This window comes from Nerophis ophidion, linkage group LG02, assembly GCF_033978795.1.
Source record: "Nerophis ophidion isolate RoL-2023_Sa linkage group LG02, RoL_Noph_v1.0, whole genome shotgun sequence".
Lineage (NCBI taxonomy): Eukaryota > Metazoa > Chordata > Actinopteri > Syngnathiformes > Syngnathidae > Nerophis > Nerophis ophidion.
Genome location: NC_084612.1, coordinates 22,517,837 through 22,538,224, shown reverse-complemented (window position 1 = coordinate 22,538,224; position 20,388 = coordinate 22,517,837). Strand labels below are relative to the sequence as shown.

At 38.8% G+C, this 20,388-nt stretch overlaps 1 protein-coding gene across 1 annotated transcript in view; it reads right to left on the bottom strand.

The window, feature by feature from the left end:
* The window catches only part of spata17 (spermatogenesis associated 17), a 58,072-nt gene that overhangs the window by 396 nt on the left and 37,288 nt on the right, over positions 1–20,388 (bottom strand). The window contains exons 7-9 of the mRNA XM_061875422.1: positions 18,629–18,865; positions 10,362–10,499; positions 10,188–10,318 (exon numbers count right to left, since the gene is read on the bottom strand). Of these exons, the coding sequence (XP_061731406.1) occupies positions 10,188–10,318; positions 10,362–10,499; positions 18,629–18,865 (506 nt within the window). The remainder of the gene's footprint in view (positions 1–10,187; positions 10,319–10,361; positions 10,500–18,628; positions 18,866–20,388) is intronic.

Sequence of the window (20,388 nt, the reverse complement as noted above, 5' to 3'; positions counted from 1 at the left end):
TCACTAACTCTTCCGGACACTACAATATACACCCCTCCGCAACCTCCGACACACACTGTCACATCTCAACACCCCAACCCCGCCCACCTCAACCTCCTCATGCTCTCTCAGGGAGAGCATGCCCCAAATTCCAAGCTGCTGTTTTGAGGCTTGTTAAAAAAAAATAATGCACTTTGTGACTTCAATAATAAATGTGGCAGTGCCATGTTGGCGTTTTTTTGCCATAACTTGAGTTGATTTATTTTGGAAAACCTTGTTACATTGGTCCCCAACCACCCGATTGGTACTGGGCCGCAGAAGAATTTGTTATTCATTTTTATAAAAAAATGTTTATAATGAAATAAAATAAATAAATAATTTTTTAATTTTTATTAAATCAACATAAAAACACAATATACACTTACAATTAGTGCACCAACCACAAAAACGTCCCTTTTTCATAACAAAGAAAAAAAATAAAAAAGGATTCCCTCCAAACCCCCCACCAATATCGGAATATAGGCAAAGAAGCCATTATCGGACATCTCTATTTTTTAGTATAATAAAGGTACGTTTTCCACAAAGCAACTGTGAAGGTCATAGCTATGAAGTTTGGTTCCATCACAACAAATCTCTGGTTTTTAAAGATATTCAATATATATTCCAAACAAATCTCTGTTCGTGTGTGCAGCTTCTTGTTTGCTTGAAACTGTACTAAATACAAAATAATAGTACAGAGGCGAGAAAAGTGGCTGGCGTTTTGCTCTGTTGCCAGAGAAATTACAGCGTGAGGAAGATCAAACTGAGGGTTAATAAGAGCGCTTCACACACAACTGAGTAGATTAGCCCGTGAGCAGTAATGAGGTTATAATCAAGTGTTTAACAAAGTCACAAATACACTGCAGCTACACTTGTTACATACACACAAGCATGCCATTTCTTTTCGTGGAAAAGCCTCTGAAATAAGAAATGTGTGCTAAAGCAGTATCAAAATCACCAGGTCTTTATACCCTTTAGGTTTATAATAATTATGTGTTGCAACCTTTACGCAGATGCCTAGAGGGCGCTACCTTTCCAATCCGGCTTTTAGCACAAGGCAACATAAACTTTGCTCGTATGTAACACACACATTAGCTTTATGTGCGGTCAGCTAATGATAGAAGTTTAGCAAAGTGTACCTATTAACATTATCCATCTTTAAATGTACAGTAACAACATGACTGCAAATTGTTAGTTGCTTCTCTTGGACTGCTTTTTTCCGAGTGTACTTGCTGCCTGTGTGTACGTGAGAGAGACACAGGCTTGAACCGACAAGCCATTTTTATTCCATACAATCAGTAATTATGAAAAATATAGAGAGCGAAAAAATATTATCTTCTGTTAAACCACCAGTAGTCGCATAAGCCAGCCAAAGGTGTTCTCCTTATATTTTTGGGTTTAAAAAACAGAGAGTTCTTGTGTTAACTAACTTATCTGCACATGGCCACAGAATTGACCAGACCAGCACAATCCAATCAGATAGAATACAAAAGCATGATCACAAATGTATAAAAATGAAAAATATGTCTGTGGTTCTGTTTTGCATTGAGGAACTGACATTTGTAGCACTCCTTTTAGCTGGGTTTCACATGACAATTCCGTTTTTCTTCTTGGCAGATTAATTGACCTGATGATCAAACAACTTGAGCGTAGCATTAAAATAAGTGAGAGTGAGTGAAGAGTTTGAGCAGAAAATGTTATATTGCTGTTCTGTTCTTGGAGGTTCCAGTCATTCAAACAAAGAGTTAAAAATACGGGGGTTAATTTGTATTTTCATGACAAAAGTTTCTTTTTTGATACTAAATTTATGTAACCTAATTTTTTGTGTTTGAATTTTTGGAAGTGAATTTTTTTTATGTCAAATTAGGTTGACAATTTCAGAAGAAAAACAGTGTTTTAAAATTCAGTGTATAAAAATTCATAGTAAAAAGAAAATCAGTGTATGAAAAAAATTCAGTGCTGAAAAATTTAGTGTCGAAAAATTTGCTGCTTCAAAAAGCAAGACTCCTTTCTGATAAATGATAAATGGGTTGTACTTGTATAGCGCTTTTCTACCTTCAAGGTACTCAAAGCGCTTTGACACCACTTCCACATTTACCCATTCACACACACATTCACACACTGATGGAGGGAGCTGCCATGCAAGGCGCCAACAAGCACCCATCAGGAGCAAGGGTGAAGTGTCTTGCTCAGGACACAACGGACGTGACAAGGTTGGTTCTAGGTGGGATTTGAACCAGTGACCCTCGGGTTGCGCACGGCCACTCTCCCACTGCGCCACGCCGAATAAAGCAATCGATCCTGTCTTAGAACCAGCCAACGAGGTGTCAAGTTTACGTCACGTTATACGGGTCTTGCAAAACAGAATAAAAAAGCAGTTAACTGTGCTACCTGGGCATAATACAACATTATAAACGCTTCAATGCGCCCCGCTGGATATTTTCAAACTATACAAATTATTCTAATAGTTAAAAGTGTGCGTATATGAGTGACATACGAGTTACTATGTGTCATGATATGCAGTTAAACTGACTGTGATACACAATGTGACCAGCAGATGGTGCTAGATCATGATGTTCAGGTAAACTAAACAAAGAAGACAGACATTAACTCATGGATGGACGAATACATTTTTGAGCATAAACGTGTTGTTTACAAGACACATTTTGGTCATTAATAGATTAACCAAACACTACAGTAACCACACTTGCCAACCCATCCATCCATCCATTTTCTACCGCTTATTCCCTTTCGGGGTCGCGGGGGGCGCTGGCGCCTATCTCAGCTACAATTGGGCGGAAGGCAGGGTACACCCTGGACATGTCGCCACCTCATCGCAGGGCCAACACAGATAGACAGACAACATTCACACTCACATTCACACACTAGGGCCAATTTAGTGTTGCCAATCAACCTATCCCCAGGTGCATGTCAACCCTCCCGGATTTTTTCGGAGACTACGGAAATTCAGCGCCTCTCCCAAAAACCTCCAGGGACAAATTTTCTCCCGAAAATCTCCCAAAATTCAGGTGGAGCTGGAGGCCACGCGGTCCACGCGGACCTGAGTGAGGACAGCCTGTTTTCACGTCCGCTTTCCCACAATATAAACAGCTTGTCTGCCCTATGACGTTGTAACTGTAGAATGATCGAGGGCGAGTTCTTGATTTCTTATGTGGGTTTATTGTTAGGCAGTTTCATTAACGTCCTCCCAGCGCGGTAACAACACACAACAACAGCAGTCACGTTTTCGTCTACAGTAAAGCCGTTCGTCTGCCGTAAACAGCAATGTTGTGACACTCTTAAAAAGGAAAATACTGCCATCTACTGTACATGCATATGAGACAATAACATCTACAGCTTATAGAGAGTGCAGTGCACAACTGCGCACACAACAATGAGACGAAGCAAAAGAACGAGGAAGATACAGCCGTGGCGAGGCCTACTACGAGTAAGATGAAGAAATACGCTTGTAAGTTCCAAGCCTCAGCTGCGAATGGACCTGGATAGCCTCCAGGAAGAAGTAGTGGACTACCAAGTGCTTGGCAGTGAAGATCTACCTCAGGAAGCAAAGATTGACCGGTTTTGGGCCATGCTAGGGAGCGATGGAAGATTCCAGACTCAAGTGCATCTGATGAAAGCCCTATTGTGCGTGCCACACAGCAATGCATCATCAGAGAGGGTGTTCAGCATGGTTAGAAAAATAGTGACAGAGAATAAAACAAGGATGGACAATTCAACCCTTAACTCAACAATGAGTAGATGAGTGTTATGTGTGTGTATATGTGTAAATAAATGAACACTGAAATTGAAGTATTTGTTTTATATATATATATATATATATATATATATATATATATGTATATATATATATATATATGTATATATATATATAGCTAGAATTCACTGAAAGTCAAGTATTTCATATATATATATGAAATACTTAATTTGGTGAATTCTAGTTGTAAATATACTCCTCCCCTCTTAACCACGCCCCCCATACCCCACCTCCCGAAATATATATATATATATATATATATATCTATATCTATAGATATATATACATTTATATATAGCTAGAATTCACTGAAAGTCAAGTATTTCTTATATATACTCCTCCCTTCTTAACCACGCCCCCCACCTCCCGAAATCAAAGGTCTCAAAGTTGGCAAATATGACCATAGGAAGCTTTGCTTCATGCAGGCGAGGGATGGGGCAGAGGGGCGGGGCAATGGCAAGTCTGAGACCGATGACGTAGTCTGGGAAGTAGAGGAGCAACGTTCATATATTCTCAATATACAGTGTTTTATTGTTGCTATATTGTAAATCCCACATTCTACATTTTATGTACATTCTGACATTTATTTCAGTATAAAACAACTATAGTTCATTCAGTTTTTGAGATGGTCTTTTTCGTTTTTTTACTGAATTATTTGACGGTTGGAATGTACATACAAATATAAAATGTGGGATTCACAATATTAAATATGAACTAGGGCTGAACGATATATCGAATATACTCGATATGTTGCAGGTTTGTCTCTGTGCGATATAGAAAAACTATATCGTGATATTTGGTTATACGTTCTCACGCAGTTGCTTTTAGCTGCGAGCATTACACTACAAGTGGTTCTCACTCTTTCTTGTCTCTGCTTTTCACAGTGACATAAAACAAGCGCACCTTGTTACATGCTGTCGAGCGTGCAATGTCACACACTCTTGCGGAGCAGATAGGTAGAGACTTGGCTAATGTTAGCTGTGGTGCTAGTGGAGCGGTGCGAGTGGTAATACGAGAGAAAGAATGTGCAAATATGGTAAACAATTGAATAATTAAAACCCAAGAAAAACAGCATGGGGTCCATTGTCTGGCGGTGGTTTGGCTTCAAGCAGGAAGATGTTGAACAGACAACCGTAATATGTCAAGTATGCGGCAAAAAGTGTTGCTAAAAAAGTAGCACTAATTGCTAATTTGTAGCATCAGTTGCTGTTCAGTTTTTTCCGTATTGGCCCTCTGAATAGGGGTCGTCACTCAGCATGAAAGGAATTACTCGCTGTGCACTTTTTGCTTGTTTTATTTGGTACTATTGCAGCAACAGTTGCAGTAGCAGTACCAGTAGCAACAGCAGCAGCAGCAATAGCAGCAGCAGCAATAGCATCAGCAGCAATAGCAACAGCAGCAATAGCAGCAGCAGCAATAGCAGCAGCAGCAATAGTAACAGCAGCAATAGCAGCAGCAGCAATAGCAGCAGCAGCAATAGCAGCAGCAGCAATAGTAACAGCAGCAATAGCAGCAGCAGCAATAGCAGCAGTAGCAATAGCAGCAGCAGCAGCAGCAGTAGTAATAGCAGCAGCAGCAGTAGTAATAGCAGCAGCAGTAAACAACCTAAAAGTATACATGAACACAACAAAACAATGTATCTATTTTTGAATCATCATAATGTAAATAATAGACATGAATTAATCAACTGAACCATATTGTTGTCAACCATGATAAGACATATTATCAAGCACTGTGATTTTATCCTAACTTATTAATTTTAGCATTACATTTTATTATCACCATTAATTTATGTCATATAATGTTTTAAATGTGATCAGAATCATTTATAATGTCGCCATGATTCATGGACAAGCATACTAAAACAAAACATAAAACACAGGCGCTCTGTTTGAGCCACACATTACACGTTTAAGCGGAACTACATTAGAGAACTACAAATCCCATCAGCCAAACAAGAAAGTAAAGTGCCTGTATTTTCGAACTAAAGCTAAGAATAAACCTACGATCACTCAAATTCAGCCGGACACACACACACAACGTGACAACACTCTAATACAACAGTTTTCAATCTGCACATTACTGTGGTTGTACCCTTTAACTTAATAATTTTGCCGATGTCGTTCAAAAGCTAAAACAGTGCGTGTTTGCTCTGGCTGTCAAACAGCCAGCCAGCCGCACAACAAGCGCCGCAGACTTAGCGAACACACAACAAACAAAAAAGAAAGGAAGCGAGCAAGCATGGATTTTAAACAATAGTACAGTTGATCTAACCCAGAAAAGCGGACATTACCAGTGGGGTATGCCGGTGACGAAGCCCCTGTATTTTACCAAACTAACAATGACACCAGTTTTAAAAGCTGCCTAAGTAGTCAGTGGTAGCCACGCCCATCTTAAAATTCCCAAGCAAGCCCGCCATAAATACATATACACATAACAAATACACATAATAAATCCAACAGTTGCAAAGTCACCCGCTAGAGAATGAGGAGTGCTTGAAACTCTGCATGTCAAGATCTCCTTTTGGTGCCACACTCACAAAATGCAGAAGCAACCATTTCCAGATCATCACCGTATGAAAAAATAGTCAACAACAGAATGAGATAACGTCCGCAGTAACCTATCACATAGCGAAGGACATACACTATTAGATTTCCTATTATACAGCTAATTTTTATTTGAAATATCTTGTGTAACATCATGCAAAAAAGTGCACTTTATTTGTTTTAAACTATTGTAGTGGCATTTTGTACAAAAAGTGCACTTTTTTAAGTGTTGTTTTGATATGTTGTCTTAGTGATATTATGTACAAAAGTGCACTAATAGCTTGTTTTAAAATGTCTGATAATCTTGCACTTTCTGTTTTGGAAATGACATGAATGTGTGTGCCACTGCTTAATAACTTTAATAAATACAGTTTTTGGTAAATTGACTTAGTTGTGATTTCCCTCTCTGCATAAAAGTTTAAAATTAGCATATATTAATGCAGTAGGAAAAATAATGTTTTAATGTAGATACATAGAATCATCATACTGGTGTGATTATATGCAACACGTGTTAATTCTAGGCTACGGCAAAATATCGAGATATATATCTTGTATCGTGACATGGCCTAAAAATATTGAAATATATTTATAAAAGGCCATATCGCCCAGCCCTACTATTAACAATAAAACACTGAACATTGAGAATTTATTAACGTTGCTCTTCAACTGCAGTCCACATCCTTGATCGACATATTTTATAATCCAGCAAGAGCAACAACGATGCCACAAACATGGCAAAACATGAATTCAAAGAGTAAAAAACAGCCACTTATCCAATAAAGTTCTGCAGAACTTTGTTGCATCTGACACACGCACTCCGTAAAAAAGCCCCGTCAACTCTGTTTGTGCCTTGTCTGCATGAAGCAGAGCTTCATATGTCACTCAAAAGGGATGATTCTAGCCATTGAAATCATTTCTGTAGATTGAAAATATCCAGCGGGCCGAATTGTATTGTTAATTATGTTGTATTAGGCCAAGGTAGCCCAGTCAACTACTTTTGTATGCTGTTTTGCAAGACCCGTGTTACATGACTTCAAACTTGACACCTCATTGGTTGGTTCTGTGACAGGATGCATTGCTTCAGTCTTGAATTACTGGAAGTGAGTCTTGCAATTTGAAGAAGCAAATTTTTCAGCACTGATTTGTTTTTACACTGAATTTTTTACAATTACATTTTTCAGTACTGAATTTTTTAAACTGAATTTTGAAACATAAAATTGTTTTGAATTAAATTGTCAGCTTAATATGATGTAAATAAAATTTAGTTCACAAAATTCAACTGCAAAACAATAAGTCATATAAATTCAGTGTAAAAAAAAAACCCTTTTGTAATAAAGACACAAATTAACCTCCACAGGAAAGAGCTTTCATAGAGTCCTGAAAGAAGTGGCTCAAAAAAGGTAATAAAGTCAAGGAAAAAACCAAACTGGATCGAAGGAAATGGCTTTTAAAAATATAATTGTTATCATCTTGTGGAATACAATCGGACCATGCAGGTGTGGGATCACTTTGTAAAATGTTTGTTTTAACATTTGATTTGTTGAGAACTTTCTGTGATGCAATCGAGTTTATTCTCTACCACATTAGTGGTCTTTGATAGTAGAATTAAGCGTAAGAAAAGGACAGGAGATGCATTAGTTTGTGTTCTTTCGTGGTTGATGTGCCTAACTATAACTACAAAAGCCTGGTTGTGCAAGTAAACTAACGTCATGTTAAGTCTGAGTAATAAATATTGTAATTGTTGGTTCAATCCACCGTATTTACTTTCTCGATTTTCATAACAGAAACTAAAAGCTTTTGTTGTTGATGTGCAAGAAAGCCAAGTGCTTTATTTGACACGGATGACCACATCATAGCGTCTTTGGTGTTATTTGTTAGCGTCAAGAAAATATCCTTAATGATATAATTAAACAAAATATCTGACAGGCTCAGCAACATGTACTGAATTTTGATATCGCTTGCAAACATTGCTGAACAACAGGGACATCAATAGCTAAATAATGAGACAGAATATGAACTTAACACCATAAAAAAAACTATAGACATGAATTGTAGATGAGACTAATATTTGTAGCAGGAAAACAACTTCAAACAAACTTAAACTTTTTCTCATTAGCGTCACGATCACAACAGCACGGCACTTGTTATGTCAATCAAATACGTTACTTAGTGATACACGAATAAGTCCAACTTTGTGTTTCACGTATTAATGCTTAATTTATTGACCCCTCAGATGTAAAGACATTATGTGCGTCTAATCTTTTTTTTCTTTCTAAATACCCTCCATCCATCCATTTTCTACCGCTTATTCCCTTTCGGGGTCGCGGGGGGCGCTGGCGCCTATCTCAGCTACAATCGGGCGGAAGGCGGGGTACACCCTGGACAGGTCGCCACCTCATCGCAGGGCCAACACAGATAGACAACATTCACACTCACATTCACACACTAGGGCCAATTTAGTGTTGCCAATCAACCTATCCCCAGGTGCATGTCTTTGGAAGTGGGAGGAAGCCGGAGTACCCGGAGGGAACCCACGCATTCACGGGGAGAACATGCAAACTCCACACAGAAAGATCCCGAGCCTGGATTTGAACCCAGGACTACAGGACCTTCGTATTGTGAGGCAGACGCACTAACCCCTCTCCCACCGTGAAGCCCTTTCTAAATACCATGAGTGTCAAACAAAGTGAGGTCGTAGCAAGCAGTAACTTCTTGGTCATGATAAACTGTTTAAATCATTTTTTTTTAAAAATATATTATTTAAGAGTGTAAAAATCCACTTAAATAATATTTGAATACATTTTTCATGATTGCGTATATATTTGTCTCTTAACCATTTAAAATATGACCAAATCTGCACTAGTTCAGATAAATAAACAGTAGCCTAATGGGACTCTAGACCACCTCCCTAAAACTGTAATTGCCCGGATGTGTCTCTAGGTCATGTGATTGCAACCACTTTTCCCTCTAATTTTTCATATGTGTGAGCAAACGCCAAAACTCCTTGAGCATTCAGTGGCACACATGTGAGCGACGGCAGACGTGCAGTGTCCGCCCTGAGATCGGTAGGTCGTGAGTGCAAATCCCGGCTGAGTTATACCAAAGACTATAAAAATGGGACCCATTACCTCCCTGCTTGGCACTCAGCATTTAGGTTGGAATTGGATGTTAAATCACCATAAATGATTCCCGGGCGCGGCACCGCTGCTGCCCACTGCTCCCCTCACCTCACAGGGGGTGATCAAGGGTGATGGGTCAAATGGGGAGAATAATTTCGCCACACCTAGTTTTGTGTGTGTGACAATCATTGCTACTTTAACTTTAACTTTAACACTGTTATGCGCTTATCGTTTTATTCGATTTTGTGCGCGGCCTAAATTTGCAATTGCACAGGTGCGTACCTTAAAAGGAACGTTGATTGCAACCCAACAATACTTTGGAAGTCAAGCGACGATGCACATAATTGAGATATTCTCAAAGGTTTATAATCATTAGACAAATTGATGAATGACTAATGGCCAATTAGTATCCTAAATTTCCTAAGGAATTGAACATACTAAAATAGAGTACATTGAGCTGTGTGAGAAATTTCAAGCCAGTCCAACCTAAGGGGTCCAACTTTGGAATTTTAGGAGCTTAAGCAACCCAGTTGGTTTGTATGTTGTGATTAATGTGTTTGTCTGCAGGGGTTTAGTTGTAAAAAGATTAGCTTTAATTAACAAATACATATTTGCAGAATTCCGTTTTTAACGGTTATGCAAATTTTTCACGCAACTCAAAATACCTAAAACCTCATATTGCAAGTATTATTTGCAATACATATAGAAAAATTAACTTTTGTGACTCACAGTGTGCCACTGTGAAGTCGTATCTCATTCTGTGGATCCTCCAGGTACCCGTATGAGGTCTGCAGATGCGAAGACAGCTCAGGAAAACACACGCCTTGCTCCCACATCTCCCCAGGGTCTCTGATCCGGACCTGAAATAACCACAGAGACGCACACGTATCAGATAATGATCACTGTTTCTTTCTGCTTCAGCCTCACTCCCGCCCCTGTCTTTGTCTGATCCCTCTCCCACAGGTGGTGATGGTTTACAGCTAAAAGCAGAGGCCAATCCTCTTCAGCTCTCCTCCTGTGACACTGAGACCATGAGAGAAGCTAGAAGGGAAAGAGTGAAGATGGAAAAAGAAAAAGCCGGACAGAGTAAATCGGAGCAGGTCTAATGAAAATGAGCGACATGAGAGGAGTGGTGACAATGTATAATAAAGACAAATATTGTATGTACAGTTTAAAGGTCAGGACATGTTAAGGAGACAATGTCTCCCAACTGCCCTGGGAATGCCTCTGGATCTACCAGGAGTGGCTGGACGAAGTGACTGGGGAGAGGGAAGTCTGGGCTTCTTTGCTTAGGCTGCTGCCCCCGTGACCCGACTTCAGATGAGTGGAAGAAGTTGGATGGATGGATGGACAGTTTGAATGAATAATTTAATCAAGACTTATTTCAAACAACTAGTTACAGCCAAATAAATGTATAAAACATTATATTAAATGAACTAACAAAATAAAAAAATAAAGTCAACATAATCTAAATATACAGGAGTGAGTGGTTATGTATCAACAGTAACCTGCCTAAAGAGGACGGGATTGATTGGAGGGAGAAAATAATTGTAGAAAGGCTGTTATTTCTGCAATTTGAAAACTCAATATAGACAGCTATTTAATTATTGTACTTGAAAAATGATTTGGAGTGCTCGAGTAGTGGAAAGAAATATGTAGATAGGTAGGTCCTAGGCGTGTAGCGATTGATCAATGTATCAATAAATGATTTGCATTCCTAAATTTCAAGTATATCAATCTGTGCTCGGCAAGTTTGCCTTCCGGAATATAGGTATTTATCCAAGATCGTTTTAAAACCGAATCCATCGATTTTATCGATGCAAGAAAAAGGAAAACATTGGATTTAAGAACAGCAGCCTTTATATGAACTTAAACACTTTTAATAATGACATTAAACGTTTTGTCTATTTCGCCTGTCTTTGATGTCATCAAAACAAAATTGGCGGAAATCTACGGTGGCTAAGAAAGGTTCAACAACAGCAAATGCCACAAGACAATACCATGAAATACAACACGACAACTTTCAGCTACAGCACGGTTGCAAAAGCCACAAAAAATACAAACGACAACACAATAGTTTCAAGCCACAACACAACATGAAGTGTGACACACAACATGCAACTGGCAGACAAGGAAAAGTTATTTAATGAGGAATAAATACAAGAGATGGATCAAGGGTGTTATCGAAGTTAGGAAATGAGGGGTCAACAGCATCAACAGGGATGAGGAGACATACATGCTTCCCTACACCTTGGACACTGTCTGTCATCGACAACGCCAGGTCGAAGAACAGAAACCGTATGGCCGGATTGGGAAACTTGATTTAACAGAAAAATCTACTGTTAAAATTTTGGTTAATGTACTTTTACATACCCCGTTTCCATATTAGTTGGGTAATTGTGTTCAACGTCAATATAAACGGAATACAATAATTTGCGAATCATTGTCAACCCATATTTAGTTGAATATGCTACAAATACAAAACATATTTGATGTTCAAACTGATAAAAAAAATTTTTTTTGCAAATAATCATTAACTTTAGAATTTGATGCCAGCAACATGGACAAAGAAGTTGGGAAAGGTGATAATAAATACTGATAAAGTTTAGGAATGCTTATCAAACACTTATTTGGAACATCCCACAGGTGTGCAGGCTAATTGGAACAGGTGGGTGCCATGATTGGGTAAAAAAACAGCTTCTCAAAAAATGCTCAGTCTTTCACAAGAAAGGATGGGGCGAGATACACCCCTTTGTCCACAACTGCGTGAGCAAATAGTCAAACAGTTTAAGAACAACATTTCTCAAAGTGCAATTGCAAAAAATTTAGGGATTTCAACATCTGCAGTCCGTAATATCATCAAAAGGTTCAGAGAATCTGGAGAAATCACTCCACGTAAGCGGAATGGCCGGAAACCAACATTGAATGACTGTGACCTTCGATCCCCAAGACGACACTGTATCAAAAACCGACATCAATATCTAAAGGATATGACCATATGGGCTCAGGAACACTTCAGAAAACCACTTTCACTAAATACAGTTGGTCACTACATCTGTAAGTGCAAGTTAAAGCTCTACTATGGAAAGCGAAAGCCATTTATCAACAACATCCAGAAACGCCGCCGGCTTCTCTGGGCCCGAGATCATCTAAGATGGACTGATGCAAAGTGGAAAAGTGTTCTGTGGTCTGACAAGTCCACATTTCAAATAATTTTTGAAAATATTCGACATTGTGTCATCCGGACCACAGGAGAAGCGAAACCATCCAGACTGTTATCCACACAAAGTTCAAAAGCCAGCATCTGTGATTGTATGGGGGTGCATTAGTGCCCAAGGCATGGGCAACTAACACATCTGTGAAGGCACCATTAATGCTGAAAGGTACATACAAGTTTTGAAACAACATATACTGCCATCTAAGCGCCATCTTTTTCATGGACGCCCCCGCTTACTTATTCAGCACGTGTTACAACAGCGTAGCTTCGTAATAAAAAGAGTGCGGGTACTTTTCTGGCTCGCCTGCAGTCCAGACCAGTCCCCCATCGAAAATGTGTGGCGCATTATGAAGCGTAAAATACGACAGCGAAGACCCCGGATTGTTGAACAACTGAAGCTCTACATAAAACAAGAATGGTAAAGAATTCCACTTTCAAAGCTTCAACAATTAGTTTCCTCAGTTCCCAAACGTTTATTGAGTGTTGTTAAAAGAAAAGGTGATGTAACACAGTGGTGGACATGCCCTTTCCCAACTACGTTGGCACGTGTTGCAGCCATGAAATTCTAAGTTAATTATTATTTTTGAAAAAAAAACAAAGTTTATGAGTTTGAACATCAAATATCTTGTCTTTGTGGTGCATTCAATTGAATATGGGTTGAAAAGGATTTGAAAATCATTGTATTTTGTTTATATTTACATCTAACACAATTTCCCAACTCATGTGAAAATGGGGTTTGTAGTAAAAATAGCTTGAATGTTGAAAATGACAACAGCAAAGGTTTTCTGTGTTGACTGCACTTTTTAGTCAAATACAATTTGAATGTATTTGGCCATTAATTGTTGTTTACTGGGTTGTTTGTATCCATAGTACAACATAATTATTTTCCAAGAAATTACAAGAATATAGGAAACTTGCCCTTTAATGTCCAGTATCCAGTATTTGTTTCACAGTCACACTGGTTGATTTGTCTTTTTTTTGCTGAAAGGTTACTTAAACAATTTCATCTCACTGAATTGTTTCGGATCAAATCCTTCTAAAAAATAAAGAGAGATCATTTAAATTGTTTCGGTAACCAGAAATGTCAAATCGAATTGTTGTTAAAACGAATTGTTACACCTCAAAGAGCTTCCTTTAAAACCCATGGTTATTCATTAACAAGCATATTACACAACAAAGCAGCAACTAGGGATGCAATGATTACACATTTTGAATGTACTATTATAGTTTGAGTAATAATACCAGATTCACGATTATTATGCATTGGTTAATTTTACTACCAAAACTGTGATACAATTACATATACATTCCTTAGCTATGCGGATGTGTTATTTATTACTGTTGAAAATAACAATCATCCATCCATCCATTCATCTTCTTCTGCTTATCCGAGGTCGGGTCGCGGGGGCAGCAGCCTAAGCAGGGAAACCCAGACGCTCCTCTCCCCAGCCACTTCGTCCAGCTCTTCCCGGGGAATCAATCAATAGTAATCAAGTAATAACATAATAACCGGAAAAAAATATAAACAATAAATATTATCAATTATACATATATAAAATAATTTATTACTAATATAAGAATACAATTCACTTCATTGATCCCGGGGAAAATCTTACTCCCTTGGGTAATAAACCCAAGTGGTATTGTCATCAACTGTCATCCATGTCCATTTATTAATTTGCATTAAACTATTTTATGTGTTAAAAATAACTGGAATGCACATAATTAGATCCCAAGGTATAGTGCTGCTATTTTTCAAACTCTTGATGGTTGTTGGTGTTTTACACGTACTATATTAACTTACAATGCCTGTTGTTTATTCAACACAGACAGAAAGAAACAATCTCTATTGTTAAATGGTCCATAAAAGAAGTCCTTGACAGGAGTACCTGTTGCTGTTTGTTTACAATAAACTGACTCAATGCTATGCTATTGGATGTAAGGGACATGTTTATATTCAACTTACCCTATCAACTTAATTATTTATTCAAGTAACTGTCCATTAACATAATTTACCTTGGTTTTTATGTTTTACCTTCACTTTGGCATGCAAATATAGGCGGATGTAATATTCTTTTTAGCTGCAAACCTATTTTGGCGGGTTTTGCAAATGGGTGACCCATTGTCTTCAGTGACTCCCTGGTCATTTTTTGAAGTATCTGAAATGTTACCACACTGCTGACTTTAGTTTTTTTAGGGTGGGGAAAGTGTGCTGCTTTGTCCTGCTGCCATTTTTAAGCTAATGCAGCATACTAGAGTGTCTTTTGATAGGTGCATACATGCAAGTGCACTGCCGGTGTGACTTAGTAATGCATAATATCTGTTTATGGCGAGTAAGGATGATTGAAACACAGTGCAGTCTTTGCGACGGAGCAAATGAGATCTTTTTTGTATAGCTTAGTAAAACCAGTTTGTGGAGAGAGAGAGCCAGGGCAAGCCAGAGCCCGGCCCAAGATGGCGGCGCGGAGGCATGGACAGCGAGGCGGGGCGCGCCGGGAGCAACGTCACAGTCAAGATCAGGTGCATGGATTCCGCACCCAGGTACAATATAGTCTTCCTCTGGCACTGCTTAAAAGGGTGACAGCTGTGAACATCTGGGAGAGAGGCGGAGAGACTCGAAGGAGCCAGAGGGAAGCTGACGCGGAGCGAGAGAGGAAGAGAGCCACAGGCAGACGACGAGCGAGCGGAGAAGAGGAGCTGAAAAGCGACCTGGACTGAGGTTTTTATAAGAAAAAATAAACAAAGTCACAACCGTGCTCAAGAATGTCCCTATTTGGTGGTCCATGGAACCCGCACGACAGGGAGAGTCTGTCACACAGTTAATAATTTAATTCCTAGCAGAAACAAATTGCTGATGTTCATTGTAAACAACATTAAGACGAAATTAACACATATTAGTTTCACACCAACAGCTGAGTTACGCAACCAGAAATTTTGAGCTCATGCAGAGGTAGCTAAATCTTCTGGATGCCGTCTTCACATGATACTTCCCATTCAGTTGCTGCCATATTGTGAAGTTGATTAAAATATGACATCAGTAGGTTGCCTACAGCCACGGTTCTTGATAGCAGTATTTTTGCTGCCGCGGTTGTTTAATTTTGTAACCTGCCCAATTGCTCAGTTAGACGGCATAGATCACAAAGCTGTTACATGTTCTGGACCTTGTTTGCTAAAAATCAATGTTGGGGGAAAGACAGAGGAAGCGGTGGGTGTGGGGAATCCTGTCCTTGCTCCTATCACCATGGAATCAGTGGCCTGGCCTGACCACTTCCCACCCTTATCCATCACCACCAGATAGTTTTTACACTGGTTTTGAAGTCATAAAGGGGATAGAGAAAAGAAAGAAAGACACAGGGACTACTACTCATCCATAGTTTTCATTTGCATTCTGATCACCACTTCTGTTGTCACTATCAAACCTCTATTTGGTAATTTGGCAATCACCAACGATTGGGTATAAAACAACTACAAAACCCAAAACCAGTGAAGTTGGCACATTGAGTAAGTGGTAAATAAAAACAGAATATGAGGATTTGCAAATCCTTTTCTAATTGTATTCAATTGAATAGACTGCAAAGACAAGATATTTAATGTTCCAACTGAGAAACGTCATTGTTTTTGGCAAATAATCATTAACTTAGAATTTAGGCAGCAACACATTGAAAAACAGTTGGCACAGAGGCATTTTTACCACTGTGTTATATAGTCTTTCCTTTTAACAACACACAGTAAATATTTGAGAACTAAGGAGACCATTTTTTTAAGCTTTTCAGGTGGAATTCTTTCCCATTCTTGCTTGATGTACAGCTAAAGTTGTTCAACAGTCCGGGGTCCGTGTTGTTGTATTGTACGCTTCATAATGCGCCACACATTTTCAATGGGAGACAGGTCTGGACTACAGGCAGGCCAGTCTAGTAACCAAACTCTTTTCTACAAAGCTACGCTGTTGTAATGTGCAGAATGTGGCTTGGCAATGTCTTACTGAAATAAGCAGGGGCGTCCATGAAAAAGACGTTGCTTGGATGGCAACATACGTTGCTCCAAAACCTTTGACCTTTCAACATTAATGGTGCCTTCACAGATGTGTAAGTTACCTGTACTTTAGGCACTAATACACCTCCATAGCATCGCAGATGCTGGCTTCTACACTTTGCGCTTATAAAAATCCAGATGTTTCTTTTCTTCTTCGGTCCGGAACAACACAACGTCCACGGTTTTCAAAAACAATTTGAAATGTGGTCAGACCACAGAACACTTTTCCACTTTGCATCAGTCCACTTTAGGTGAGCTCAAGCCCAGTGAGGCTGGCGGTGTTTCTGGGTGTTGTTGATAAATGGCTTTGGCCTTGCATAGTAAGGTTTTAACTTGCACTTGCAGATATAGCGACCAACTGTAGTTACTGACAGTGTTTTTCATAAGTGTTCCTGAGCGCATGTGGTGATATCCTTTACACACTGGTGTCAGTTTTTGACGCAGTACTGCCTGAGGGTTGAAGGTCACTGGCATTCAATGTTACGTGCAGTGATTTCTTCAGATTTTCTGAAACTTTTGATAATATTACGCACCGTAAATGGTGAAATCCGATAATTCCTTGCAATAGCTGGTTGAGAAATGTTGTTCTTAAACTGTTAAGACAATTTTCTCACACATTTGTTCACAAAGTGGTGACCCTCGCTCCATCCTTGTTTGTGAATGGCTGAGCATTCATTGGAAGCTTCTTTTTTACCTAATCATGGCACCCACCTGTTCCCAATTAGCCTGTTCCCCCGTGGGATGTTTTAAGTAAGTGTTTGATTAGCATTCCTCAACTTTCTAAGTCTTTTTTGCCACTCGTGACAGTTTTTTTAAACATGTTGCATGCACCAAATTTCAAATGAGCTAATATTTGCTAAAAAAAAATATACAAAATGTCTTGTCTTTGCAGAGTTTTCAATTGAACATAAGTTGAAAAGGATTTGCAAATCATTGTATCGTGTTTTTATTTATGATTTACACAACGTGCCAACTTCACTGGTTTTGGTGTTTGTAATTTAAGCTAAATTCAGAATTAAAGTCACACAAAACCTTAGGATTGTGCAACTGTACCAGACACTTTTATATAGGAGCTTGTGGTTGGGTTTACAGCGCACTAAATGAGGATTCATAATTTGAAGTGTTTTATGTTTTCTGTTCGTGGGAATTTAACACGTGACAAAATTAAGAAGCTTAAAAATGGCATGAAAGAGAAAAAAGGTATGTGCCCCACATTTACATACCATCTTTGTCTTTGAAATTAAGGCAGCGTGTATTTAAAATTAATAGTATTTTTACACGTGTATGCCAGTTAAAATGCCAATTATATAGTACAAACTACATTATTTATATCATAAGTATTTCCTATTGGAAATATTTTACAAAACCAAACAAATCTAAGTTTGACCAAAATGACATTGAAACATAAAATTTCTTTTCAAAGTCCTTTTTCTAATATACACGTCTGTATGTGCAAATGTTTGAGAGTAACACAACTTCACACTCACATTCAATGTTCAGTCAAACGTAGACACTAAATGTCTCTTTATATTAACCCTTGAGAGTGCTGTGTGCTATGCTTTAATGATGCAATTCTTCTTTAAAAGGAGTTTTAAAGGAGCTCTACCTTCAATAAGTACAATTCCCCATCGGACAAAAGAAAGAAATTGATTGGCTCATATGACTAAAATGACACTAAATAAAACTATTACTCGCTCATCTGTTCAGCACTCTGTATCATTTTTCTCAGTTATAACCTATGTAACTAATCTATACATTTATTTTATTGCACCCCCCTACAGGACTGCAGAGGAAAATCAACCTCTCTTAGATTGTTTATCACTAGCTGCTAAATTTGGCAATGGATGCACTTTTCGCAACTGCTTCTGGTGTCCGTAAATCTATATTTTCCTGCTGAAATATATTTTTTTTACTATGTTACCTCCTGTTTGGTGTTCGTGATGGGAGAAAGTATGGGGTCGGGGGAGCAACAGGCTCGACTTTTTCTCCTCGGGGATCCAGGAGTCATGGCGAAAGTGGGGGTCATCAGGCTTGTAGGTGTGAGATGAGTGCTTTCCCTGGGGACTAGCCGGGTGGGGGCCTGGTACTTGACCTGCCTCAGTAGTGACTCCATCTCATGGGGAGCCAGCCTGAATGGAGAGTTGAAGACCCCTGGGCACTAAGGTGGAAGAGATGGCATACTCCATTAAAGAACGACAAAGAGCTACAGTAGACGGCATGCTTATGTTAGCTAATAAGAGCAAAGGACATAATTTACATCAAGGTTTCCCAGGTTCCCCCACTAAACAAATACGGGTAGACACTGACAAAACAAAGATGGTTCAATGTCAAATTAAATACACATGTACACTTTTAATGTGAATTTGTTACAAAAGGCCTAAACAAGTTTTATTCACATCACATTGATCCCTTTGCAGGCATGTTATTTACCAGACCAAAGCTCTGAGGTAGAGGAATCGATCTACTTTATATGTTAATAACATCACTTGTTATTGGGGACACTTAAAATGACAAAAGGGCTTAAGTGGAAAATGAGAAGTATCATGACTTTGCTTTTTTTTTTAAGCAAAATATGACAATTCAAAACTGATTGATATTAAGTCTTGTTGGATACCTAGGCAGGAAAAGGGCCCAAAGTTTGCCCCTACAGTACATGCGCACTCCTGCTACATGACATGTTTATGAGTGCCTTTTTAAAAGTGAGAAAAACATTTCACAACCTTATCAAAATTGATGCAAGATTTGCAATTTTTGTCCCATGGTAAAATCTCAAGTGCTCCAATAAACATGCATAATTTCAGCGGTATCCATATTAAACTGCAACCTGTATTTTACGCACGGCAACTACTGACCACTATTCACCCCTATTTGGAACACAATAAATATCAATAATAATAACCTAGAATTTAAAAATAATACCGAAACAAATATAAGACAAAAGTCCATCTATTCAGAATTACTGCATAACAAAAACCTTGTCTGCTAAAGACTGGAACATTACAGTAGAGAAAAATAGAACACATTAATTGGCACAAACATGTCACTTGCCACAAATACAACAGCAACAAAACACACACACAAACACAAACACACTATCACACATAGTAGCAACGTGCAGACTATGGGAAGAGCAATGATGTTGACCCCGGGAACACAGCATCTCTGTCTCTGTCAGAGGGACTTGGGGCTTTTTGGTAAGCTGTGAGTACAATCCTGTGTATGTATGTGTGTGTGTGTGTGTGTGTGTGTGTGTGTGTGTGTGTGTGTGTGTGTGTGTGTGTGTGTGTGGGCCGGGGTCCGAGAAGTGCAGAAGGATGAACTGTGTGGGAGAGCCATCTATTCACTGCTGACAAGGTCAGAGCTATGAAGGGAAAAAGTCCCCAGCCATACACAGAGAAAGAGTACGGTATATACAGTACAGTATCAGGCCCGACAGAACAGTGGAAGGGAGAAACTAAACTTCTCTTTTACATAGAATATAAATTAAATAATATATTAAAAAGACACAATTCATCTGGTTTCTATTTCACTTCAGATAGCTTTTGCAAGAGATTCAGATGAGTGGAGCAGCCGTGGTCAAAGGTTATATCAGTATATGAGCTTAGTGTCTGTTTATGTTACAAAAAACACACAGCACGCTGTCTGGTCCATCAAATATTTGTCAAATCTATGCAGACTGTA